The 24438-nt window shown below is 35.8% G+C and overlaps 3 protein-coding genes across 6 annotated transcripts in view; 2 read left to right on the forward strand and 1 right to left on the reverse strand.

Moving 5' to 3' along the window:
* Positions 1-1669: 1669 nt before the first annotated feature.
* On the forward strand, positions 1670-17530 carry Iyd (Iodotyrosine deiodinase). The gene is made up of 5 exons (XM_053749767.1): positions 1670-1933; positions 12900-13020; positions 13915-14018; positions 16015-16331; positions 17200-17530. Exons 1-5 carry the CDS (start codon positions 1759-1761, stop codon positions 17380-17382), a joined length of 900 nt encoding a protein of 299 aa, XP_053605742.1. The 5' UTR covers positions 1670-1758; the 3' UTR covers positions 17383-17530.
* Positions 17522-21547, reverse strand: LOC128672544 (protamine-like). 2 transcript variants are annotated; one of them, XM_053749768.1, is made up of 6 exons: positions 21421-21547; positions 20214-20361; positions 19260-19373; positions 18626-18661; positions 18251-18356; positions 17522-17869 (listed from the first exon to the last, which is right to left on the reverse strand). In XM_053749768.1, the coding sequence occupies exons 2-6, from the start codon at positions 20345-20347 to the stop codon at positions 17681-17683; spliced, it is 579 nt and encodes a 192-aa protein (XP_053605743.1). In that variant the 5' UTR covers positions 20348-20361; positions 21421-21547; the 3' UTR covers positions 17522-17680. The 2 variants fall into 2 exon arrangements, with proteins under 2 accessions (XP_053605743.1, XP_053605744.1); XM_053749769.1 differs by lacking the exon at positions 18626-18661.
* A 680-nt stretch (positions 21548-22227) lies between these two features.
* Positions 22228-24438, forward strand: part of LOC128672445 (uncharacterized protein) — a 43141-nt gene continuing 40930 nt past the window's right edge. The window contains exons 1-2 of one of the 3 annotated variants that reach the window (XM_053749592.1): positions 22228-22536; positions 22684-23500. In XM_053749592.1, coding sequence (XP_053605567.1) covers positions 22713-23500 — 788 coding nt within the window. In that variant the 5' untranslated portion in view covers positions 22228-22536; positions 22684-22712. Of the gene's footprint in view, positions 23505-24438 lie in introns of all 3 variants that reach the window. The other 2 variants (XM_053749593.1, XM_064436159.1) reach the window with 2 other exon arrangements.

Consider the following 24438-nt stretch of genomic DNA (forward strand, 5'->3'; position numbering starts at 1 on the left):
GTGTCCATTTGAAAGCTTGTTCAGGAATAATAGCAAAGCCTCTTCGAAGTGTTTGACCGATCTTTGCAACGATCTATCGATTGCTTGGGTCGACCAACTTTCCTATTGCTTTAAGGTGTCCACTCAAGAGCTTGTCCAGGAATAGTGGGGTCTCTTCAAAGCCGTCTTGATATCAACTAGGTGTGCTTTTATTCTTCAGCACAGACTTCGCAAATTGTGTATTTAACCGATGCTCTGTCTTCTCCGTAAGGATAGTTACGTAACTATATCGTCTTAACCTTAATGTGACCTTACCATCTTATACATATAGTGATGAACCTTGGCTTTTAAAATGTCGCTTAACCTTTGGTATTTTGGTGAGGTCCTGGGTTCGATTTCCTGGGTAAACTAAAAACGTTGTCTGCAGTTTTGGGTGTTTTGTGCTCATTTCTATATTTGTAAAGGCGATATTATTATTAGCTTAGCGCTGTTGTTGTTGTTATTTATTTATTTCTCATTACATTATTCAAATTTCTTAAGACCTTGTGTTAAAACGGATTGAAGTGTAAATTAAACTGAGGTAGGTATATTAGTTACCATACTAAACACGCAGTACGGTAGGACCTAAGTACTATAGAAAGTTGTAACCGGCCGGTTGCCGACCCTTTCTATAACTTTTCAAGCATGTACCGTCCGTCCGTACCGTCTCTTCCCGGAAAAACGACTTTCCCTATTAAAATTTTAAATGTATAATTAACCCCAGACAACAGAAGGAGGGGAGTAACAAGTATAACGTGTCTGTATATGTCTGTCCGTGACATAAAAGCAAATTTATTTATTTATTTTCAGTCAATCATAACATCCTTATAGATGGCTGAAGCGATTTTGATTTAATTTTTATGACTGGGTGTTTAAATAAAAAAATCACATTATTTTAATCACCTACTCAACTCGGTATAGCCGTTTGACGTAAGACTGTTTGGTTTATGCAAAATGCAGTTCAAAAGTTCATAAAATATTTTTTATTTTGTTTTTTTTTTTAAGATAAAAGTGTTTTTTAATAACACAAAGACAAAAATGTTAACAAGAATAAGTATGTATACATTATATTCTTCCTACTAATATTATAAATGCGAAAGTTTGTGAGTATGTATGTTTGTTAGTCTTTAGACCGATTGTTATGAAATTTGGTACACGGGTAGAACATAACCTGGAATAACATAGGGTAATTTAAATCCCGAATTTTTCAAATAAGCGAAGCCCCGGTGCGCAGCTAGTTTGCTATATAATCTAAAATATATTCCTGTCTTTCCAAAATAGCTCACATGATAATTACTGGGTAATTATATCTTATATAATATGCACCCCAAAGCTTCAAAATAAATACTTAGAAGTTCAAGCAAATATTGATGTAAAATAAAGTACATTTTAATCAAAGCTTTGGCAAGTTTACAGCAAAGCTTCATTTATCAAAAACCAATTTAACATTAACATCGATAATTTATTTTTTGCTACAATTTTCTGAGTCCAAGGTTGTCTTCGCAAAAACTTAGTGGCATTGCCAATGGCGCACACATTGTAAAAATATGCCGTATTATTGTTTCAATAGAGTACATAATTGATTGAAAGACATTATATCGCATGGTAAAATAGAGGTAAAACAATAATAAATATGTGTAGAAGAGTATTCAGTTCAACGCACGGGCTCACGCTAGTCGCTCGCGTCTTGTTTTTTAATCGCTATCACGCGATAGTAATCGTGTTATATATCGATTCAATATGAACATAATCTCACTGACAGTATATACGTTGGAACATAATTGTTATGTAGTGTACACCGCGTTGTTTGTGTGTTTCGCTGTGTTCACTGTGTTTCACAAAAAGAGGATTGAAGCTAACTTCAGGAGGACTGCTGTTAGAAAATGTTTGCCGCCGAAATCATATAGCGGGAGAGGTGACTTTTTACCTGTATTAAAATAATAGTTTTAATCATGAATTGGTCTGTTTCAATACACTGATCATTATCTAATAACTCATGTAATCAAACATATTAAAAATCATCTTCGATATCAAAAGGAAACTTGAAAACAAAAACTTATAATATATAAATTCTAGATAAACAATAATAAATATGGTCGTACACTTGCCTAATACGTATTCGATTAGGGATATTAATTACTATTTTTCATTAACCCTAACTTTATGAAATTGTTATAAAACGAATCTATAAATCAAATATTTCTTTGTAAATCGTAAAAATACTTGATTGATTAATTAAAATCGATAATAGTCACGTAATCGTCTCAGCATAGGATATACTGGGTATCCATTTAGCCAAAATTAAATCAATATCTGGTTTTAATTTATTTAAAATCAATTTAAAATCTTCCATGGTCCCGTTTATGTTTATGAATTATATATTATATACTATGCCTATTTGTTCAAAATGGAAAATGATCGTTTCTAGTTTGACCTTGGTTTTAGACGTTTATCTTTATAATGTTATAAAATAGGTATAGTATCGACGTGTTAGTATATTTATATTATATTAGGACAAATCACACAGATTGAGCTAGCCCCAAAGTAAGTTCGAGACTTGTGTTATGGGATACTAACTCAACGATACTATATTTTATAAGAAATACATATATAGATAAACATCCAAGACCCGGGCCAATCAGAAAAAGATCATTTTCCATCATGACCCGACCGGGGATCGAACCCGGGACCTCTCGGTTCAGTGGCAAGAACCTTACCAATGCGCCACCGAGGTTGTCACACTATACACATATGAATTGTAACATACTTTGGGATCAGCAGTGCCTCACAGAGACTATATTTTAAAGAAACCTCATGGTTAACCTAGCTAGGTAAAAGTTTAGAGTTATATTCCAATTGTATTTTCACATATAAATTGTTTCTATGCGGGAGAAGAAAATAAACACACCACACAACCTTAACTTCGCTTCAGGTTAGATTGAGCAAAAGGGAAGCCTTTCTTTTTAATAATTTCTTCAAACTTCCAAATAAAACGCAGCAATTGGTTATTTTCCAAAAAATCTAATCTTATACTCTGTTTAAACTTCCAAAACATTTATACGGATCTTGTATGACGGTGATAACCTTTATTTTCTTGCACAGTGTGACAAATTTATCAGACTAGGGACAAAATACTGTTCAACATTATTCCAGCAATTAATTCATGAAGTTACTAGTAATTGAGGGCAGCTTCATTAGTTAATTGGGGCAAGATTAATTTGCATACAGTCCGGTCGTTTGCATTGTTTAGTTAATGCACTTTAACTAAGTGCATCAACCACCGATGGTTTCCTTGACTCGGATACGACACGAGATAAACTCGAGTCGCAACGCGAATTACTAATCACACCAACTCCACGTGAAGCCATTCAAAGCCCGCAATTGACACTGAAACAGTTCGCTGAAATTGGCTGTTTTAACATACGTTGCTGCATTTTCTTTGTGGTAATAAAAAGCTGGCATATATACTACGCAATCTATAGGAGCCATAAAATAGCGTTTTGTTTTTCCGGCGGAAGTAAGTTGTGCGAATCTATCTGACTTTTCTTTCTAACTGTGATTTCCTAGACTCGAAGAAAGAAAAAGAATATAAACTGTAGAAATAAATTGTATTTTTGCAACAAGTTACTGCCTGTTCGAAACAAAAGATTACGATTTTGACCAGTCATATTTATTGATACTAATTGGAGTGATCAACATACAAGACTTAACCATAATGGACCATAGATATCTTCGATATCCAGCACTTCCTGATTCTTGTTGCTCTGTGGTCCAGCAACAAAAGAAAAATTTTTAATGTGCCAGCTGCTTCCCCGTCCCGCGCAGATTGTAAAAGTACGACTGTGCAATAGTTGAGGTCGTGCCAATTTTGGTGCTGAAAAAAAAATGGTACGTTAGACAATGCCACCTAAAATATTCCACGAATATCAATATGTAATCATAGTATAATATATTTGTTTGAAAAACATTGATTGATACCGTTTGTGGAATAGATCAGGTACAATGTTTTTCGGTGCACAAAGTGGCATTTATCACATTTGAATTTACATATTCTGCAGCCTAGAATGAAACCAATAATACACAAGAATGAGAGAGAGAGAGAGACGGAAATAAAAGATTTGGGGGTCATTTAACTATTATAATATCGAAAAAATAAACAAGGATATCCATATTTCTTATCAGCAATGTTCATAGGATGTCTGGCTTCACAGCCCGGTCACGTGCGCTGTTATCAAAAAAAATATGCTTTTTGATTATTATGTGATGTTATCGTCTTCATTTTGGATATAACACACGTGTTGTGATAAAAAATATAGAAAGGAAAATCATTGACACGATTTACAATCGACGTTTTACCACCGTACATAACGTTTTTATAAAAGAAAAATATTTAATTTATCTATGGTCTTTACCAACGACAACCACAACCTATACCTATTTATCCTTCCTTAAATATATTAAAAAATGTCTTCTGCCGCGTCTGTCGTTCGCCCCCCTTAATTTAATTAAAACCTATATGTGTTTTTCATATTTAACATGCTCAGACGAACCTGGGCTTTTAGAGTGCGAAGTTATCAATTGCAAAAACGACTTGTAAACTCTCCAATAATATGCATTAATGATCCAACTGGTCTGCTGTGTTATAATTAACCCAAGGTTCTCAATTTATCAGATATTTCCTCATTAATAATATTATGCTCAAATGCTCATTTATAGTAAGTATTCTGTGAAAGCGTGATAATTTACATGCGTGATTGTAATTTCAAATTGTAGCTATTATATTAGTAGAATATTATTCTGCAAAACAATTGGTGTAACTCTAATTTGGCGATTGGTATAACAACAAATTGGCATATTTCATTCCATATTATGACATGTATGTTTGGGATGTAACGTATGCCAATTTGAGCACCGAAAAACGTGAGCTACCATTCCACAAATGGCATTAATCAATATTAACCGCAATTGACGTATATGTATAAAAAAAATATTATACGACGAATAAAAATATTCATAATTTTGGAATTTTTCACGTCCCATTCTCTAAAGCATTTTTTTTTTTGGTAGCAAAATTGGCACATCCTGAATATATACTTAGTTTAATACTTATTTAAATAACTACCATTGTATAGAGGTATTGATATAGCAAGTCACACTACTAATAAACCTTATCTTTAGTCAAATGTACATTCTTGCAATTTACAGCCATGTTAATTTGTTGCTAATTGCATCTAGACCACAAAATTCAATTCTTAATCACAGAAAATTAAATTTAAAAGAAAGCACAGTAATTTTCTTATTCCCATTAGTCAATAACTTGTTATCATATGAATTCGTCCGCCTGTGATCGAAAAGCGCCAGGCTCGAATCCTACTCGTTCCATATGAGTTTGTATACCAATCTGACTGATGTAGCAGTTTTCATATACCTCCACTTGCTTCCGACGAAATGAAGTTTACACACGCGAAGCCATGGGTAAAATTATCAATCCTTACATGACTTATCCATAAAAATTGGGTATAACCTGTGGTTCAGGCATCGACCCACACACTATCAGCTTCCAAATTGAACTTTGCTTCACTCGTGATATCTATTTACAGCAGTTCGATTAAACTGAACGATAAACTTGACCAAATGACAATAAGAGTTATCATAATTAAAGAATTATCGGACTTCGGCACAGAGGTCTCTATTTACAAGCATAAAAATTTAAGCTATAATGTAATATACGGGTACCATACGGTATTATGGCATAATCATTTTTAAGCTTAACGTTCTTATCCGCAACGGTTTACACATAACTATTTGAAACATAAATAACCTAACCTAAAAATAAAAGTAAAAGTATGCTCAAACGGATATGCCAAAGAACAATAGGACAAAATTAGTTATTATCGATATTTTTCGTAATTAATGCAACGAGTGTAAGATAATTTCTGTTTCGTCTTATCAAGTTTCTTTAGCGGAAAACACTTTTGGTTAGATACATATAGGATTCAAAAAGGTAAACACTTTAGAAAACAATATGTTTGCAAAATAAATTACGTACGTAATTTTGTTTTTTTTTTATAATGTTTTTTTCGAAACAACTTTTGGTATGTTCTTTATAATCACAAAAAATTCAATAATATGTATGCACGGATGCATTAATATGTAAGTATACTGTGATTTAAGTTTATAAAAAAGCCAATCTCTGAATAATTTAATATGACGGCCTTACTTAAAAAACCCGTTCGTGTTGCATTTGAATCAGATATTATTGTAATGAACGATTAATGACACCTTTTTCAATGGGCAAAAACTATTAAATTCCAGTACATAACACGCTTCTTTCGTAACATATTTATCAACAAAGATATTTTTATACCATTTAACGCACAAACAAATATCGAAACAATACATTACATCACTGGTATTAGCTATGGTGCAAGGATAGATTACTTTATCATTGAAAGATCGATTATCTAAACTAGGTGGGGTATGCTTGACAATTCTTATAATAAGTGAGATTGTGGCTTCTCCCCAAAATCGATGGCTGATTTTCTCACCTGTTCCGAGTGACCAAACACCTGTACTCGGGCTGAGTTGACGGCAGCTTCCGATGAAGCCATCGAAGTGGCTCGGTTCTGGCAAGAATGTATTTAAATATCCAATAGTGTGTTGTAGATTAGCCGTCGACTCTATAGAAGCAGAAGTGGTATAGGATTTATAGCCATGTAAAAAAATACACGTATTTGTGAGCGAAAAACCCAGCTACGTTTGATTTAGTAGCTCCCGAGGTCCGGAAGCCAAAGTTACCTAACTATATCTATGGTCTAATATCGAAAAAAATATGTGTATGTTTGCCTTTCTTTCACGTCAAAGTGGAGCATTAGATCGAGGTGATTTTTGGGGATTCGTACGTGTTATCGACAACCATTACATCAACACCACTTGACCAAACGTTTAACAAGACAAACATTTATATTGTATAATGAATTTAAAATAATCTACAGTTAATTAGATCAACAGATTAGGTATTTTGTCAAAAATGAACTATGTCAACAATTTACGAATTTGACTTGGTAAGGAATCAATAAATTTTGTAACAAAAATCACCATCACACATAATTTTATGGGAGTAAATGAGGTTCTTTACTTACATCTACACATTAATATAGGGAAAGGGTTTGCAAACGAACGTGCAAAGGGTAAATGTTCGTAACTATTCGACAGATTTCCAAAATTCCTGGAATATGGTACATTTTATTCCGATATTACGAAAGCCCTGTGTATGTGGCACTAGTAGGATTCGAACCTGGGACCATCCGACTCGGGCGGCCGGTCTTAACTACTGGACCATCACCGCTTCGACATTCACATGATGATAAATTATGATAATAGGTGCAGTCACACGCAAGCGGATAAATTACAATGAAAATGTAATTCCCTCTAATAGTACACTTGGGTTAGCTCTCTGCACTGTTTTATTTTTTTATTTATGTAAGTAGAATCAAGACTTATTTTATTTAATTTTTTAAAACCACCAAGTTTTGTCTATATGTATACAAAATTTTGTTGCGAACGAAATGTCATCGATTCATTTTATCAATCAATGAATCAATTTTACAAGAATAAATGTATCTTAAAATCTCGTTTCCTAACCTAGAATATAATTATTATACCCCAAAAATAAGTAAACAATTTTAATAAATAAATTTATTCTGGTTACATTATCGGCTGTTACGTCTGAAGCACAGGGACCCCGTTGACAATATACCTTTTTAATTAAAGATTCGGTTCCGATTCTTTCGATGCACCAACCGCCTGCCTTAGTTCCTGCTAAATTATAAATGCAAAAGTTGTGTAGTGGTTGCTTGTTACTCAGTCACGCAAAATCAACTGTTACAGAACGTTTATCAATAAAATAGTTTGGTATATAGTTATAATTTAACCTCGGAAATATCGAATACTATACATAACTACATCCTTAAAGATTTTTAAATTATTTTGTAAAATCCTTTACAAAGAAATTTCCACACGCCTGGTCGATGTCTCCGGGGACCCAAGGGCTGGTGACTATTTTGGCCAACGTTTGAGTTTGGCCATACAAAGAGGAAATGTCGCCAGCCTTCTGGGAACTTTACCGCACGACGACGGCGATTTAGTGTCAATTTTTTATTTAAATCAATTTAATATTTATTATTTTAGTTTTCATTTTTAATTTTAACAAATAGCTTAAGTGTGTATGTGTAATTAATTTTATATTCGATATTGGCATGATAGATATTACTACATCCTTACATAAACACACTTAAATATTAACCTCTTACTCAGATATTATATACCAAAGTCTTCTGCCGCTTCTGTCTGTTTTTACCCGCGCTTGATAATATATTAACGGGACTTAGCACGAACACTTTTATTTAATGTTTTTGACGTCAATAAGTGATGTATATCATCCTAAATTGAATAAAGAATTTTGAATTTGAATTTTGAATTTGCTCAAGTTTCAACGATCCTGCAGTCGCCGTGGTCGCCGCTAGGCCCTGGCAGAAGGGGCAAACCGGAGTGCTGGCTTGATGTGGTTAAATATTATATGCCTATATCAATGATGGAACTCGATGCCAAGGACCACGCGCAGTGGAGGAAAAAAACTAAGATAGCGGACCTAGGCTCTGTAGCATCAAAAGAAATCAAGAAAACACTCAGATAAATATTGGGACAAATCACACAGATTGAGCTAGCCCCACAGTAAGTTCTGATTTGTGTTATGGGATACTAAGTCAACGATACTATATTTTATACATACTTATCACATCCAAGATCCGGGCCAATCAGAAAAATATAATTTTCCATCATAACCCGAACGGGGATCGAACCCGGGACCTCTCGGTTCAGAGTTCTCAAGCACTTTTGGCACTACTGCGCCACCGTGGTCGTCAAGTGTGGAGAGCCGATGAAAGGGACAAAATATTTTACTTCAGTATTGCTGTGCCATGCTATGCTTACGAAACAAACCACTTACGGATCAGAAATTCTACGTGTCCTTACTGAGAAAAAAGGGAGTGTACTGTGTAGAATGCGAGAAAACCGGTCTTATACATAACTGTCGTCATTACGTCGCTAACTAGAGTTTCTTGCCAACCAGACATTCTAGGTGAACGACTGAATACATACTACAATTTCAGTGGCTATGTATATTGGATATTAACGCGTCGCATAGTGTGCTGCGTTGCTAACGTAGGACATCGGTAAACCGCAAGCAGACGGAACAAAGATATACAATATGTTCTCACTCTGAGGTTGACTGCCTTTTTTATATCAAATATTATATAAAAAAAACTGAAACACTCAAAATAACTTAAAATAATATTTAAAACAAGTAAAACTTCAGATAACGGTTTAGTGCAAGTTGAACGCACCGAGGAGGATTCAGCAATATTAAGCTGTTAACTAAGCGTTAACTTCTAACTTAACAGTGTTGAAGTGTGTTAAAAAATACGGCATTTGTGACGTCTTACGAATTTTCGATCAGGGTCACGTGTCCTGACGCGAGTTTAACATTTTTTACCCATCACAAAAAGTGCACAACGCCGCTAAAGAAGTTTTCACTTCAAAAATCAATTACCTATGTTTGTTTTAAACCTAAAAATAAGTAACTTAATTAAAAGACAAATAAACTACATATTATTATGCGAGTGTAACATTATAGTCAAAACATCGGAGTACCTACTAGTTCCACGAGTTAAAATTATCAGAAAAAACAATATGTTCATTAATGTTTAGAATGTACACAATAAACGTCATTATTGACACATTAATGCGTGTATGAGTATCCGGCCCTCAACTATGTAAATAATGTACGGATACAAGTATGGACTTGTGGCATTTATGTACAGCCCATGGCACATCAAAACATACAAATTCGTTGTGAATTTAGGCTTATAACCGCGGCATATTTATCCGGTCGTGGCAACTTCACATGCATTTGAGCGTACACCATAAGTAAATAAATCGAGAATTAAAGTTATCAACAGCCGTTTAAACGAAACTGCTGGGGCACAGGCCTTCCTTACGGATGGATAAGGAGTTTGGGCCATGACCCACCACGTGGGCCCATCGCAGATTGGCGGGTTTTAACCACCTGCAAATACAACCGGGACCAACGGTTTTTCGCGCCTTCCGAAGCACGGAAAGGTGTTTGATCACCCAATCCTAACGATCGATTATTATGAGATTGTCTTAACCACTATCACAGGCCGAGCGTGCTGTTTCTACTGCGCCATTAAAAACTTATTGAATACAATATTGGATATTCAATATCTTCCTTCCATTTACAATATCTTCCTATACGTGATTGTCGCTATTTTATATAGCTATAGAGCTAAATGTGGCCGTCGAGTTTCGGAATTCTTGGCTCTGTCTACCTCGTAAGGAATAAAGACGTTATGCGTGTCTGTTTGAGGTTAGCTCTAATATTTAGAAAAACCAACATCAGAGGGCCAAGTGCGGGTTTGCATTTCACTTCTCACCATCGAATCGATTCGAAGTGAGACGCAGCGAGCCATTGACATTGCAGTGTGGTTGTCGTCGGGTAACAATGGCGCACTGTGATTGGTTAGCTGCGTCTCACTTCGAATCTATTCGATGGTGAGATGTAAATAGCAAAGTCGCTCTACGCACACCGTTAAACCCTAATTTTCATAATTTAAGGCTATGGTTTAAAATACTACCGCAATTCAATAAATAAATAAATATATTAGGACAAATCACACAGATTGAGCTAGCCCCAAAGTAAGTTCGAGACTTGTGTTATGGGATACTAACTCTACGATACTATATTTTATAACAAATACATATATAGATAAACATCCAAGACCCGGGCCAATCAGAAAAAGATCATTTTCCATCATGACCCGACCGGGGATCGAACCCGGGACCTCTCGGTTCAGTGGCAATAATTTTAGCAATACGCCACCGAGGTCGTCAAAATTAACAATTAAGTAGTTCGTCCGTTGTGCTCCGTTGTTTTATATAGGTTTGACATTATGACACGCGTTGATTTATGTCGAAACTCCATACAATTTCTGCGTTGTTCTGCATTGTCTGTAGACGGGCTGGGGGCAGCCAGCAATGGGCTTTAAATGAGAAAAAATATCTTCATAGTCACAAAATCTCAAAAAAATATCTTCATAGTCGTATTCCTCATGGCTGAGGGTCGTGGTCATTACGTGTAATTAAACACACATAACAACTTTCTGGGCATTAGTAATGGAGTGGTTTGCCATTGCCTTCTCCATTTCACACACAAGTTAATAATCAACCAGGTTTCCTCACGATGTTTTCCTTCACCGGAAGCAAGTGGTGGTCGATGAAAACTACTATACACGAGTCAGATTGGTATACAAACTCATATGGCACGAGTAGAGAACTCGTGCGGCCGGCACACCACCACGGTTACACCACCACCGCAAAAATCTATGGACCTAAATTAATTTGATTAAAACTAACGACGGTCTGTCGTCGATAAATCACACGTGAGTGACCCTTATTCATGAATATTATTAACTTAAAAAAACATTTGAATACATTACTATATCTAGGCTACTGTAAAACTGAATACTGAATGCTTATCAGAATATCGATAAATCCGAGATTGATTGGTTTTGAATGTTGTGATGAATCGATTTAATGGTAATTCGATTAGAACTGGGACATTAGACATTGATTTGAAAAATGAAATAGGATTTTATCACATATGTACATTACTTGTATATCTAAAATTTACGCCCAAATTTCCAGGATTGCCTTCCACTCCTATAATTTTATTATTTGATTCTCGTGGATATTATAGGCAGCTTACAATATATATATATATATATATATATATATATATATATATATATATATATATATATATATATATATATATATATATATATATATTGTAAGCTGCCTATAATATCTGCCTATAATATATATATATATTGTAAGCTGCCTATAATATCCACGAGAATCAAATAATAAAATTATAGTTAATTCTTATAATAAAACTATGTATAATAATTCATAAATTGATGTAATAACGACAGATAAAATTGAGGCTACGGCCGGGTCGGCCAAGGACATTAACTATAATAGTAATAATCAAATAATAGTAAAAATCTAATATGACAAATAATATGAATAGAAAAGATTCCAATGGGATTGTAATATTTTAGTAACTAATAAACGGACAAAACTACTAAACCGTTTTAGGTGTAATTTGGCACGAAGATAGACTAGTCTTTTAGGAAGACAACAGGTTACTATTGCGAAAAATTATGTATGTTATTTTGGCATATTGTTCGCAGTTTCATGTAATACTACTCAGCAAGCAAATAAGTTATACATGACCACCTGATGGGAAGTGGTCACCGCAAGCTGCATAGCTATACGCGTTGCCGGCTCTGAATGAATCTTTTTTTTTTTTTGTACAACTTTTTTTCACAGAAAAATAGTGGCTAATTGCGAGTCGTACAAAATGTATGTCTGTCTGTATGTTCCATTTTCTCATGAAAACGGCTGTAACTATTTTGGTATAGATTAGACCTACAAAATGCAAAATTTGATCTATTAAACTTTAGTGGACTTCAACATTCGTGGAATCCACATAATGGTCCGAAAGGAAATCTTATATGTGAAATCTTGTTATTTGTGTGACCTGTATTTACTATGGATAACATTAAAATGAATTGAATTGTCTCCATGGAATTAGTAGGCACTCCGACTAATTCCATATTTGTCTCACCCATGTAGTGATCAAATAAGTACGCATAATCAATTCATATTGAGATTTTTCTCATAATGTAAAAGTTAAAATAAAAAAAATGTAAAATTATAATCTAATTCTATTACAGAACGAGACTTCCAAGACGACGGAGATGATGAAGATGACGTCCTGCTACCAGCTATTCCAGAGGACACTCCTCACATACCGTACACCGCTCCCAAGAGGACTGATGACGAAATTCTCAAGAGGTACATAATAGTCTGAAGCAATCTGACACTAAAAACTTTGTTGTGAGTGAAAGCATATTTACAAACAATTGACAACTTAATGCTAAAAGCATCCTCTCCCAGCTGACCATTGGGAGAAACAGAAAATCCATTCTTCGTCAATAACATTGACGATAAAAAATGAGATAAAGAAGATTCTTCTTCTTCTTTGTATGTGGATGGCCATTCTGCAAACGGTTTATTGGATACAAATTTTTTTCTTGCCAGAACCGAGCTACTTCGATGACTTCATTCTTCATCAGAAACTGCCATCAAGTCAACCCGAGTACAGGTGTTCAGGCATTCGCGACAGGCGAGCAGATTAGCCATTTATTGGGGGAGAAACCACAATCCACCTACCAATTTCACCCACCAGTGGGTCCCCCAACTAATCAGACTATATTTTCACTGGCCCACTTGATTTCCAAGTGAGCCAGGGCTGATCATGCCCAGGCGTAGTTCTAGCGAAAACAAAATATTCATTTAACATATATTAATCATGGAGAATATATTGTATCCGTGGTAAATTCTTTAGGAATATACATGTGCAAGCGAATTTTATTAACCGATTTCTGAAAATTGCGTTTATCTCACTAGTCACATTGAGTTGTCTCATAATGAGACAGCTGCGACGATTTCCTCCCAATAGTCCCATTTATGAAACTCCACCACCACCACTTTCTGATAAATATCATTTTGTAATCTAACAGATAAACTAACCGCTAGACAAATCTGCCAGAAGTGATCGGCCAGTTAGCCCTATCCGACACTATGTATAGAGGTAATAATACATATGACTAAGCCAAACTGGTTCCTTTGGTTGAAATGGAACAGCTTCCTCATAATCTTGCTTACATCTGAAGCCTTCTGTTTCAGATCCCGGGAGTATTACGAGCTCATGGCACAGAGGAGGACCGTGAGATCCTTCAGCCCAGAACCGATTCCTAATGAAGTCCTGGACAATATCATAAAAACTGCAGGTAATTCCTTCTTCTCTGTTGTAGTTGTTTAAAACTTTATTACACAAAATTACAAAAGAATGTGAATGTGAAAGTGGCACTCTCTACATCTCTCAGTCAACCACAAACTCATATGAAACTGAACAAGTGTTGTTAACTCGCCCGCCTGTGTGAACACTTATTATCAATTAAACCTGGTCCCAGGTTCAAATCCTACTTTTGTCACATGAGTTTATATTCCAATCACACTTGGCAGTTTCCATCAACCACCATTTGCTTTCATTGAAGGAAAATATTGTAAGGAAAGCTGCATACTGACGGCTGTTTTAGTTAATTTGTATGTGCATCCACTGCCACTAGATGGCGGTATTCTTAAAACTCGTAACCTGATGAGATGCCTCAGTGATCGGCCTCGCTGCTCCGTTACGAAAACGCAGAGCGTTGCCGCTCCGTGTTTTATAACACTGATACTGACATAAGGACTGAGAGTCAGTGCGACTAGTGTCAGCAATAACACTTTCGATAAGAGACGACCCTTATATGATACAGAACCGAAACTTAGCTTTTGGTTTTATGATATACTTATGGAATTTTATAGCGTTGAAGCAATAAAATTTAGCGATTAATATAATGTTATATAATATAATTTTGTGATAAAAAGAATAAGAATAAGAAATATGTACGATTTCAGTAACAAACATTAACAAGATAAACATCTCGCGCTTACCTCACAACGTAAATAAATTATGTCGTGCTGTATGTATCCAAGAATAAAAAATAATGTATTTAACCTTTTAACAATTTAAGCAGTCTGTCTTACGTTGAGCATAATATAAATAAAAACATCTCATTTGAAACGATAATTAGAAACAGACAATTTTTGGTAATTCTGCGTCTGAAGGAATTATGTCAATTCACAGATAATGAGCTTTCTACTGGTAAAAGAACTTTGGTAATAAGTCGAGTAGTTGCAAAGGATACCACCTATATACAAACTCACAAATTATTTATTTGTAACATTTGTATAGATTCGTATCGATAGTGTAGAATAGCAGATAGTTACACTATATAGAAACCTAGTGTTGGGTACACGAGTGATAGCGGAACAAAATTGGACCGCGAGTGAAAAATCAAAATTTTACTGGAAATAATTAAACATTGTTTACAATAATGAAATGCCAATGACGCTCACAGTAATACCATAAAAAAGGAAATTTATTTATAAATCATAATAACGAGTGAGATATTTGACGAGGATCAAAGATTATAAGTTGTGCAAAAATATGAAAAACTCAAGGAAACTTCTGTATTCTTATGTAAATTCCCAATATTGTTTTTATTACCTTACAGTTGACAGCTCATAAACCTGTCTTAAATAATTTCAAAAGCTATTACCGTCCGTTGTATAGAGTTCCACTAAGCGTAACTTGATGTGTGGTTGGCTGTACTGCACGAAATTTACGCTTTGCAGTTATTTTAAGTACTGAGTAATTTTTTTTATGAAGCTGAATTTGCCTATAAAATATTTTTTATCGATGACACAGATTTGGAAATTTTAGTAAATAGTATATTTAGTAGTAATGTCGAAGGAAATAATGATGAAAGGAACTTTTATAAATTACCCACGACCAATTGGTTCGTAGAGAAGAATAATAAATATTCCTCTCTAGCGGCCCGTTCCGGCTTCGCTCGGGTAAACCATAAACCTTCCTCAGAAAACACACTATCTATTTAAAAAAACCCGCATCAAAATCCGTTGCGTAGTATCCGTTGCGATCTAAGCATACATAGGAATAGACAGCGGGAAGCGAATTTGTTTTATACTATGAAGTGATTATCTACTAAAGGGGAACTAAACAATCAACTAAATATTTCACTAGAAGCGAACTACTCACGAGGAACAAACAGACTCGAACATGAGACCATTTGGCCACAGGCAGGCATCAACCACTGGGCCACCATCGGGCCGCAATAAAACAGAACTTTCAATCTTTAAAATCTTTGACCAAATTTTCAGGAACCTCACCATCTGGCGCTCACACAGAACCTTGGACCTTTATAGTAGTCCAAGATCCCGAAACAAAAGAAGCCATAAGAACAATAGTTGAAGAAGAAGAAGAAAAGAATTACGCTCAAAGAATGTCCAGGCAGTGGGTGACAGACTTAAAACCCTTTGCAACGAAGCCTATAAAACCATACTTGACAGATGCGCCTGCGATGATCTTGGTGTTTAGACAGACGTATTCTTGGAGACCAGATGGGAAGAAGAAGATGCACTATTACAGTGAAGTCAGCGTGGCTATAGCTGCTGGGATATTATTGGCTACAATTCAGGTATACCAATAAAAACATATAGGTACTTATTTCTTATTCTTGGCGCATCGATGGGAGTATCTTCGGGCACTCACACCATATGTCCGAATTAGTTTACGGAAGGTTTTCGGACAAATATATCGTGCTAGAATTTAACTAGGGGTTGGGGGTTGTAATAAGTTCTAAAACTATGACACCCTAATTTAAATTAACTCTGATTCATAAAGTAGTTTATTATACAAACTCAGTCTGAACTGAGCGTATTACCGGTTGTATTGGCGGCTGTACATTTTGAATCCAAAGGTCCGCTTAAAAAGTAATCTTAAAACTTTCAAGATTCGATTGTAGTTTTCCGACCTGCCTAACACTATTGGAATACTATTATTGCATATAATGCTCTACTCCAAGGTGAAAATTACATGCTACACAGTAGATTATAGGTATACGTTACATACGAAGACTTATAAAGTCGATCGAATTATTACCCTAACCAAGCAAATGAACACCACCTAAACAAAAAATTGAACACTAGTTGATTCTTATTAACTTGTGTGTGAAATGGAGAAGCCAACGGCAAACCACTCCAATAATAATGCCAAGAAAGTTGTTATGTGTGTTTCATTCCACGTAATAACCATGTAATGACCTTCAGCCATGAGGAATACGACTATGAAAAAGAAACAAAAGATTCATATACTTGACTTGAAGAGTTTGGGAGAAAACATATGCAACTCAATAGGGCAAATAGCTGGCATGCTGATAGTTGACATGTGCAATTTACTATTACCTATGCAGCAGCACGTGCCGTTAACTCGCATGGCAGCACTGCCACTGGCATGTGTATTCCCCCCTTTATTATACTGAGATATAATTAGTTTTTCTTTTCCAGTACTGTGGGCTGGTGGCACTCACATCCACTCCATTAAATTGCAACTCGCGGCTTCGAGACCTGCTCTCGCGACCCACAAACGAAAGATTGGAACTCCTGCTCCCAGTCGGAAGGCCACACCCCGAAGCCAAAGTGCCGGACATTCAGCGAAAGAACCTGGATGAAATTATGATCAAGATCTGAGAAAGGCAGTGCTAGTTTTTCTATAAGACTTGTGCCTTTGTGAATCTGTAACCTATTGGGTTAAAATCCATGACTGTTTAAGACTAAGTGCTTTTCTGTTAGCTAATTTCTAGCTACATTTTCTAATTAAAAACCAAAATGTCTAAAACTTGTTTATCTTATAAACGTTACATGACAATTAGTTACAATCACGATAGGAACCTACAATTTCACACACACAAATTTCAAATACAGGAATATGCACAGGACAATCTTGACAGTCGGCTTTTCATCTGTTTCACAAATAAAACCTGTAGAATTAACACCTGCGTCTCCTGCGGCAACTGCGTCTTCTGCGACGGCAGCTGCGTCTACGGCGGCGTCGACTGCAGCTTCTTCGGCGGCGGCGTCGGCAACTGCGGCGTCGTCGGCGACGGCGACGGCGACGTCGACAACTGCGGCGACGGCGGCGGCGGCAACTGCGGCGGCGACGGCGGCGGCGACGACGCTAGAAACACATACTTCTAACTAGCCTGTTACTGTATACCTACATATCCTCAACCTATAAAGGGTAAACTGTAAAAGATCCAAAAGGGATATAATCATCCCTTGTGCCTTGTGTTATATATCTTAGTTTTTAATTTATGTCCTTATTTAGTGAGCTTCGGTTTCAAGTGATTTTGTTTTGGACAAAGTTTTTAAGAATGCAGCGACATGGATTACTTTTGCTTCAGGAGATGCGGGACATAGCCAGTTATATTGAATCTGTTTCTTAGATCTTAATTCCAGCACCACTCTTACCCATCGCTCATCTTAGGTGCAGCACACATCCTGTCTTTCAGTAAACACTTTTCATGCATAAACCTTTTTAAATATCACAAGTGCTTACTCCGCACGACCTGCGACGTCTCCGGCACCTGTCTGAGGGCTCAGACCTACTCGCCGAGCCAGACCGCCAGCGTTTCAGGAACCCTTCGTCATTCTCCCCTTTCCGCCTACAACAAAAATAATATTTTTTGCATACCTTTAATTTCATATGTATTATAAACACAATGTCACGTCAGTCCGTCCTTTACGGAGTTTAGGGACTCGGAAGAGTTTCGAAACTAAGTTTGATTGTTCATTAAAGATAATTTGTTCGGTAAGACTGCATCTTTCGTTTCCTAATTCACAAATCTAGACAATATCTAGACGTTTTCTTTAACCCTCGTGACAAACTAAGCAATATCTTTGGAATTAAAATAAGTCACCAATGTGGGCATACCTGTCTTCTTCTTTATTGCTTTTTTCGACAACTTCCCTGAAAGGAATATACTATAATTACAGTATTTGTTAGAATTGAAGTTTGCGAGTTTTAGACAGTATGGACAAAATGGATATGCAGATCAATTTTGATAACCAATAATTAGGGAGGTAGTAGGCTTTGATAAACCTATGAAAATGTCTCAAGCAAATAAGTACGTACTTATCAAAAAAACTAAATCGAAAATGAAACCTGAAGATTTTGATGACATCCGTTACCTACTCATAGCTGGACTTCCCTTGTGATGCCATTGCCATTGCAATACATAGAGGTTAATGTATTAGAATGTGACCTATATTCGGATAGTATTAATGCGATTTTAATGAATATCATATTGGTGGAAAGAAACCTAGTGTATCCCGCGTAGAAAACTTTTAGGAGTCAAAGTCTCATCTCATGTGTTTTTATAAAATTACCTACCTGTTGAGATTATTAGAATTTGTCATTCTTCACGACCTTCTTTAACACCACTGCCGGCTGTCCGGCAATTCTTGAACATCTGTTCAGATCGACGATAGGTACCTACCGCTTCGGAAACTTAAGAGGAGCCAAAGCCGCAACTAATATGTTTGTAAAAATTAAATTAGGTACCTACCTGTTTTGATTATTAGAATTGTCACTCTTCTCAGCCTTCTTAATGCCACCGGCTGTCCGGCAGTCTTTGAACATCTGTTCAGATCGACGTCGAGCCGCGGCCGCGCGACTGCGCCTGTTAGAAAAAAAATAGCAATCTCACTGGTTGATGTTTAAAAGAAAACGAGAATATTGTAGGCTCATTTGTGATTAATGAAAAAATTAAATTAACTGATAACATGTATTTGCATACATACAAAACATGTATTGCTGCATTAAATTAACTGATGCATAAACCTAACGCATTTAGTATAGGTAGTATTTAGCAAATATACACGGCAAATACCTAAAAAAATAACATTATCAGTTCTAGTTATACCTAGCATTGTATCTCGGGGTAAGGAGGATAAGTTTTTTTTTTTTATTTCTTTATTTATGTTACAATAATTTATATGAAAAATACAAGCACTACCAACAAAAACCTATATAGGTTTATACGTGGTAAGGCGAGTCACAACTCATTGCAAATTTACTCAGTTAATATATAGTTCTTAAGCATTAATTTATATTTGGTTATACTGGTTTCCAAATTAATTATTTGCTCACAAATATTGTTAGGGTCATTCAATATAGATATATCGTGATATCGAGGTTGTTTCCTTAACCAAAAACGTCGCAGCTCAGAGTCCGCCATCTTTTTCTTCTTATCATTTATTACCTTAACAGGCACTTTTTCACGTCATTTTTTATATTAAATAGTTATTTCTCACAAGCTACAAACTACTAGCACTTGCTAGCTATCCACTTTGCACAGTCTCCAGATTTATTTGTTAGACCCCAGATTCATAGGTTTTGAGTTTTTCAGAGCGTCGATGACATACGTCGAATCTTTGTACAATCTATAGGTAGGTGTGTTGTTCTGCATTGATCCGTCGACTTATATCAACGCTTAAAAAATGATAAATACTGAACTCACTTCCTCTGCAGGTCGACGTAAGCGTGTAGCCTAGCATTGTATCTCGGAGGGTCAGTCTTCAGGAACACAACCACGTCGTCATTCAATTGCTTCTTCTTCTCTTCCTCCGGCTCCATACCGCCGGTACCGCCCATTACGTTTTGAACACCTGGAAAATCAACAGTTCAATACATTATACCTAGTACGAAAGAGAGCAATGGATTTATACAAAAAATATTTCTCAAGAAATTTCCCACAATACATCACTTAGACAATTTATCCCAGAGGGAAGCGTTTGTGAGTTTGTATGTTTGAGGCGGGTAATCTCAGAAACTACCAAACCGATTTCAAAAATTATTTCACCATTTGAAACATTATCCAAGATTGCTATAGGCTATATTTTAACTCAAAATTCCCACGAGAGCGAAGTCCCGGGTAACATCACACAGATCTCTCAGTCACAGAATAAAGAACGTTGGCGTCACAGAGAACTGCAGATGGCAATTTATGATGATTTGTGTAGTAGCCATATGTTGTACCTCCTTCGGCTCTATAGAAGACCTTGATGAGGCCAATATCTAGGCAATTGCTGTGGCTAAAGTAGTTACTGGTTTAAATTAATATAATTTGTCTGATTTTTCGAGAGGAGAAGATAAACGTAGTTGCAGGCGTTGACAGACTGTGGTGACCAGTTGGTACCATCCGGCCGCTCTCTACGTCACACCATGAGCTGTGAATGTCAGGATTTTTCTGAAAAATGTGTCACACTGGTGTGACTATAACTGGTGTGACAGCGAGTCGGCTCTCATTTCTTTCACGCTTAGTCCGGCTAGTGCTATATCGCGCCGTCCTTTATTGAAGTTTGTCAGTTCGTCACTCCAGCGCATGCGAGGATGATGACAAGGCTACCTTGTACCATACGAAAGAATTCAGTGTTGCACTTGCTTGACCTTTTATTGTTTATCTAAATACGACCTTGACTTCATCTCTTCACATAAAGGATAAAGTAAGGTACCTAACACATATTAGGTATCTGAAATCAATAGTGAGCACGATTCAATATTTTTTATTTAATATAATACTAATGACTGAACAGTCAATTTGGTACATATTTACAAGATAGAGAGAACTAGAAGCCAAAATTGCAAAGTATCTTTATCGAGTTATTCTATAAAAATATTTGTAGTAGGTAGTAAATTTTCCTTATATAGAACACCGGTGGACTCACCATTTAGCCGACTGCCAACGATAACAAACAATTTGGTCACGTAAAAAAAATTACAAAACTATAGCCGCCATCACACAACGATTTACATATTTAACAAAAAATAAAATTGTCAAAATTCTCGTCTCAAAAATTCTGTTCTAATTTTCAAAAAAAAAAAACGTTGGTAGAGTAATTCAGCCAGCTTTTTCATCAAGAAGGATTTGTAAACAAATTTTCGCTATTATATATTATTAATAACTACTTGCATACATTTCATTGATATTTGAATTATGCATGCGCGGGCTTACGGGGCTAAAAATAAATCTAGTTATTTAAAAATCGTTCTTTCCTTACTTTTAACAAAAATACCGGTTAAATTTTGTTTTCAAAGTTTTTTTTTTATAAATTTTTAATTTTAGTAAGGTAAACAGATATGCAGCTCATCTAATGGAAAGCGATCACCACAGCCTCAGGAGAGTCACACGGGCGTTGCCTACTTGGGCCTAGGTAATTACTAGGCAGGAACTTTGGCCTGGTTCCTAGTTGCAGTTAGGAAATTACCCTACTTTTTCAAAGTTCTATGACGAGACTAATACCTATGTTTTTCTGCAATGTCGCGATGTTAAACATCATGGTAACTTCAGTCTTTCCTGTATTCACAAAAATGGGTTAATGGGCCTCCACTCCCAATTCACACTGACTTTAAGAAAGCATTCAGCAACTTTCTTCTAACACACCTTACTGCCTTAAAATAGAGTTGAATTTATCTTACATTGTATTAGAAAGTGTGGAGTTAAAAATACACCATCGGCAAGATTCGGATGCTTCCGCCGGCCGGCAGTCCCGCGCCCGCCCGCCTAACTTGTGCGCGTGCGCTTGGGCGGATAAAAACACGAAATAAATCACTCGCATATTTTATATATATTTTTTAATTTATCATGTAAAATAGTGCAGTGCCAAAACAAGCTTTAAATATTTAACTAGTGTCTAAGTTTTAACTGTGTTTAAGAAAGTGTGCATGTTTAAACAAGTGCGAATGTATATTATATATATCATTCAAAGTAATGCATAGATATGCATACTATATAAGATTTTCTATGAGATTTTTATAGTGAAGCTCACCAAATTGTAACTCAGGTTTGTTTATACAAAGTTTTGTACTATTTTTCACTAAATACCTATAATGATTGTGGTGATAGATATATAATAATGCATTCCGCTAAAATTCGTCCCGTTGACTCGGCTACATGCGTTGCACGTGCGTTTATTTTCATGTATAAATAGCCAGAACACAAATCACTCCCAGCTGCACGATGACGTCACAGAGAGAAAGCGATGACGTCACGGACGGTAAGGTCGATGACCCCAAAGACCTATCAGAACTACCGCCAATAGGACTACACAAAAGAAGAAGAGGTGAACCACCAGCAACTCTGTCAGTGAAATCGCCGCAAACACCATCAGAAACTGAAGGGTCTTCCCCATGCACGGCTGGCCCTTATGACTACAGAATGTTCCCTGATGATGACCCTAAGGTGCTATGTGATAATATATTACAAAGACTAAAAGACCGTAATGATTTACCATCAGAACGCGGCAAAGAAATTGCATCCAAAACCAAAGATACACTGGAAGCTTTGGAACTTCTTGAAACACTTCTTAAAAGGCTAGATCAGTTCACAACTTTGAAAGAATATAATGCCAATCTTCTAAAAAGGCTTAGAGATGTAAACCAGTTGAAACGTCTGCATCTTGCGCGCAAGAAAGTAAATGAAGAAAACCAAAGATTAAGAAATGAAGGAAGAGACTTGGAGTTGATTAATGAAACGTTAGATACAGAGTTCGAAAGCGAATATGGTCAGGTGTTGTATGAGTCTATGTTGAGTAGCGGGAGGAGCATGAAGAGGACAGGATCAAAGTGGAAAGGTCACGCGAGGTTCGGGAGTACGCTGCTGAGGAAGCAAAGGTCAAGGTCAGCTGGGGGGGAGGATAGTGACGTGGCTCCCGGAACTCCTTTGAGGAGGAGGTCTGAAGGGCTGTTTTCCAAGGAGGTGGAAAAATCTAAGGTCTCCAAGTGGACTAGAGTTAAAGCTGCTTTCAGGTTAGTAAGTATTAAATGTATATTTACGTATTTTATATACAATTATAATAGAATGGAAGGTAGGCAAAGATACATTTTAAGAAAAACTTAGATAATAGGCGCATCACAACAAAATGATTAATTTCATCCAAATTATTTTGAAATATAACTATGATAGAGTAACTAGTACTATTTAAAATCTTTATCATTAGCCAAATTTTATAAGAATATTTATTAAAATGTGAGGAAATGGAAATATTATTGTTATAATTTTTTTTCGAAAATTGCAACATAAAATCGAACGCTCGTAATACTACTAGAGTACACTCTTATAGTAAAGTGCCATTAAAGGTCAAACTTAAAATGATTTACCCGTGATATTGTTAGTTGAAAAATTAAAGCTACATTAGCCTAATGTTACATTAACAGACATTATATCTTGTATTTTAAACAAGGAATAGATTTTTTGATATACCATATATCAGAATAACCAAGCCATGATGTATTATTTGGCCGTGAGTGAGACACTCATGTCTCAAATAAAACAATACTTTTATTTTTTGGAGTTTCGTAACAAACAAGGAACCCTTATTTCTATATGGGATGAATTGAAGAAAATGAAATATATTTTCAGAAATTAATCCCACGCGATGAGTCTTGAGCAGCCTTGAGTTCGAAATAAAAGTATTTTTTAGCTCGTAATCATCATCATCATTTAGTAATAAAATATCATGAGTAGTTACATCAATGATTAATATCAAAATCAATACTTTCTTTATGTATCCTGTTATTTAGCTATCGGCTCCTAATTTACAGTGTACTATAATAAAAACATATTTTGATAAATACGAGTTTATTCATCTAGACAGTATTGTTAAAGGCCAATTATCGGCTCATCTCAAAATTTTACACCAATCATAACCTGTGGATCTTTTGGCTTGCTAACTAGTAGAAAAGCT

This window comes from Plodia interpunctella, chromosome 9 (genome assembly GCF_027563975.2).
Source record: "Plodia interpunctella isolate USDA-ARS_2022_Savannah chromosome 9, ilPloInte3.2, whole genome shotgun sequence".
Lineage (NCBI taxonomy): Eukaryota > Metazoa > Arthropoda > Insecta > Lepidoptera > Pyralidae > Plodia > Plodia interpunctella.

What these genes read in the sequence shown, in the direction of transcription:
- Iyd (XM_053749767.1), top strand. Translation starts at nt 1,759, where the DNA reads ATGAACATAATCTCACTGACAGTATATACGTTGGAACATAATTGTTAT. An exon ending in CAATATCATAAAAACTGCAG is followed by an intron (nt 14,019 to 16,014) that starts GTAATTCCTTCT and finishes CCAAATTTTCAG; the next exon opens with GAACCTCACCATCTGGCGCT. An exon ending in TATTATTGGCTACAATTCAG is followed by an intron (nt 16,332 to 17,199) that starts GTATACCAATAA and finishes TTTCTTTTCCAG; the next exon opens with TACTGTGGGCTGGTGGCACT.
- LOC128672544 (XM_053749768.1), bottom strand. Translation starts at nt 20,347, where the DNA reads ATGGGCGGTACCGGCGGTATGGAGCCGGAGGAAGAGAAGAAGAAGCAA. An exon ending in TACGTCGACCTGCAGAGGAA is followed by an intron (nt 19,374 to 20,213) that starts GTGAGTTCAGTA and finishes TTTTTCTAACAG; the next exon opens with GCGCAGTCGCGCGGCCGCGG. An exon ending in GACGTCGCAGGTCGTGCGGA is followed by an intron (nt 17,870 to 18,250) that starts GTAAGCACTTGT and finishes ATGTGTTTCTAG; the next exon opens with CGTCGTCGCCGCCGCCGTCG.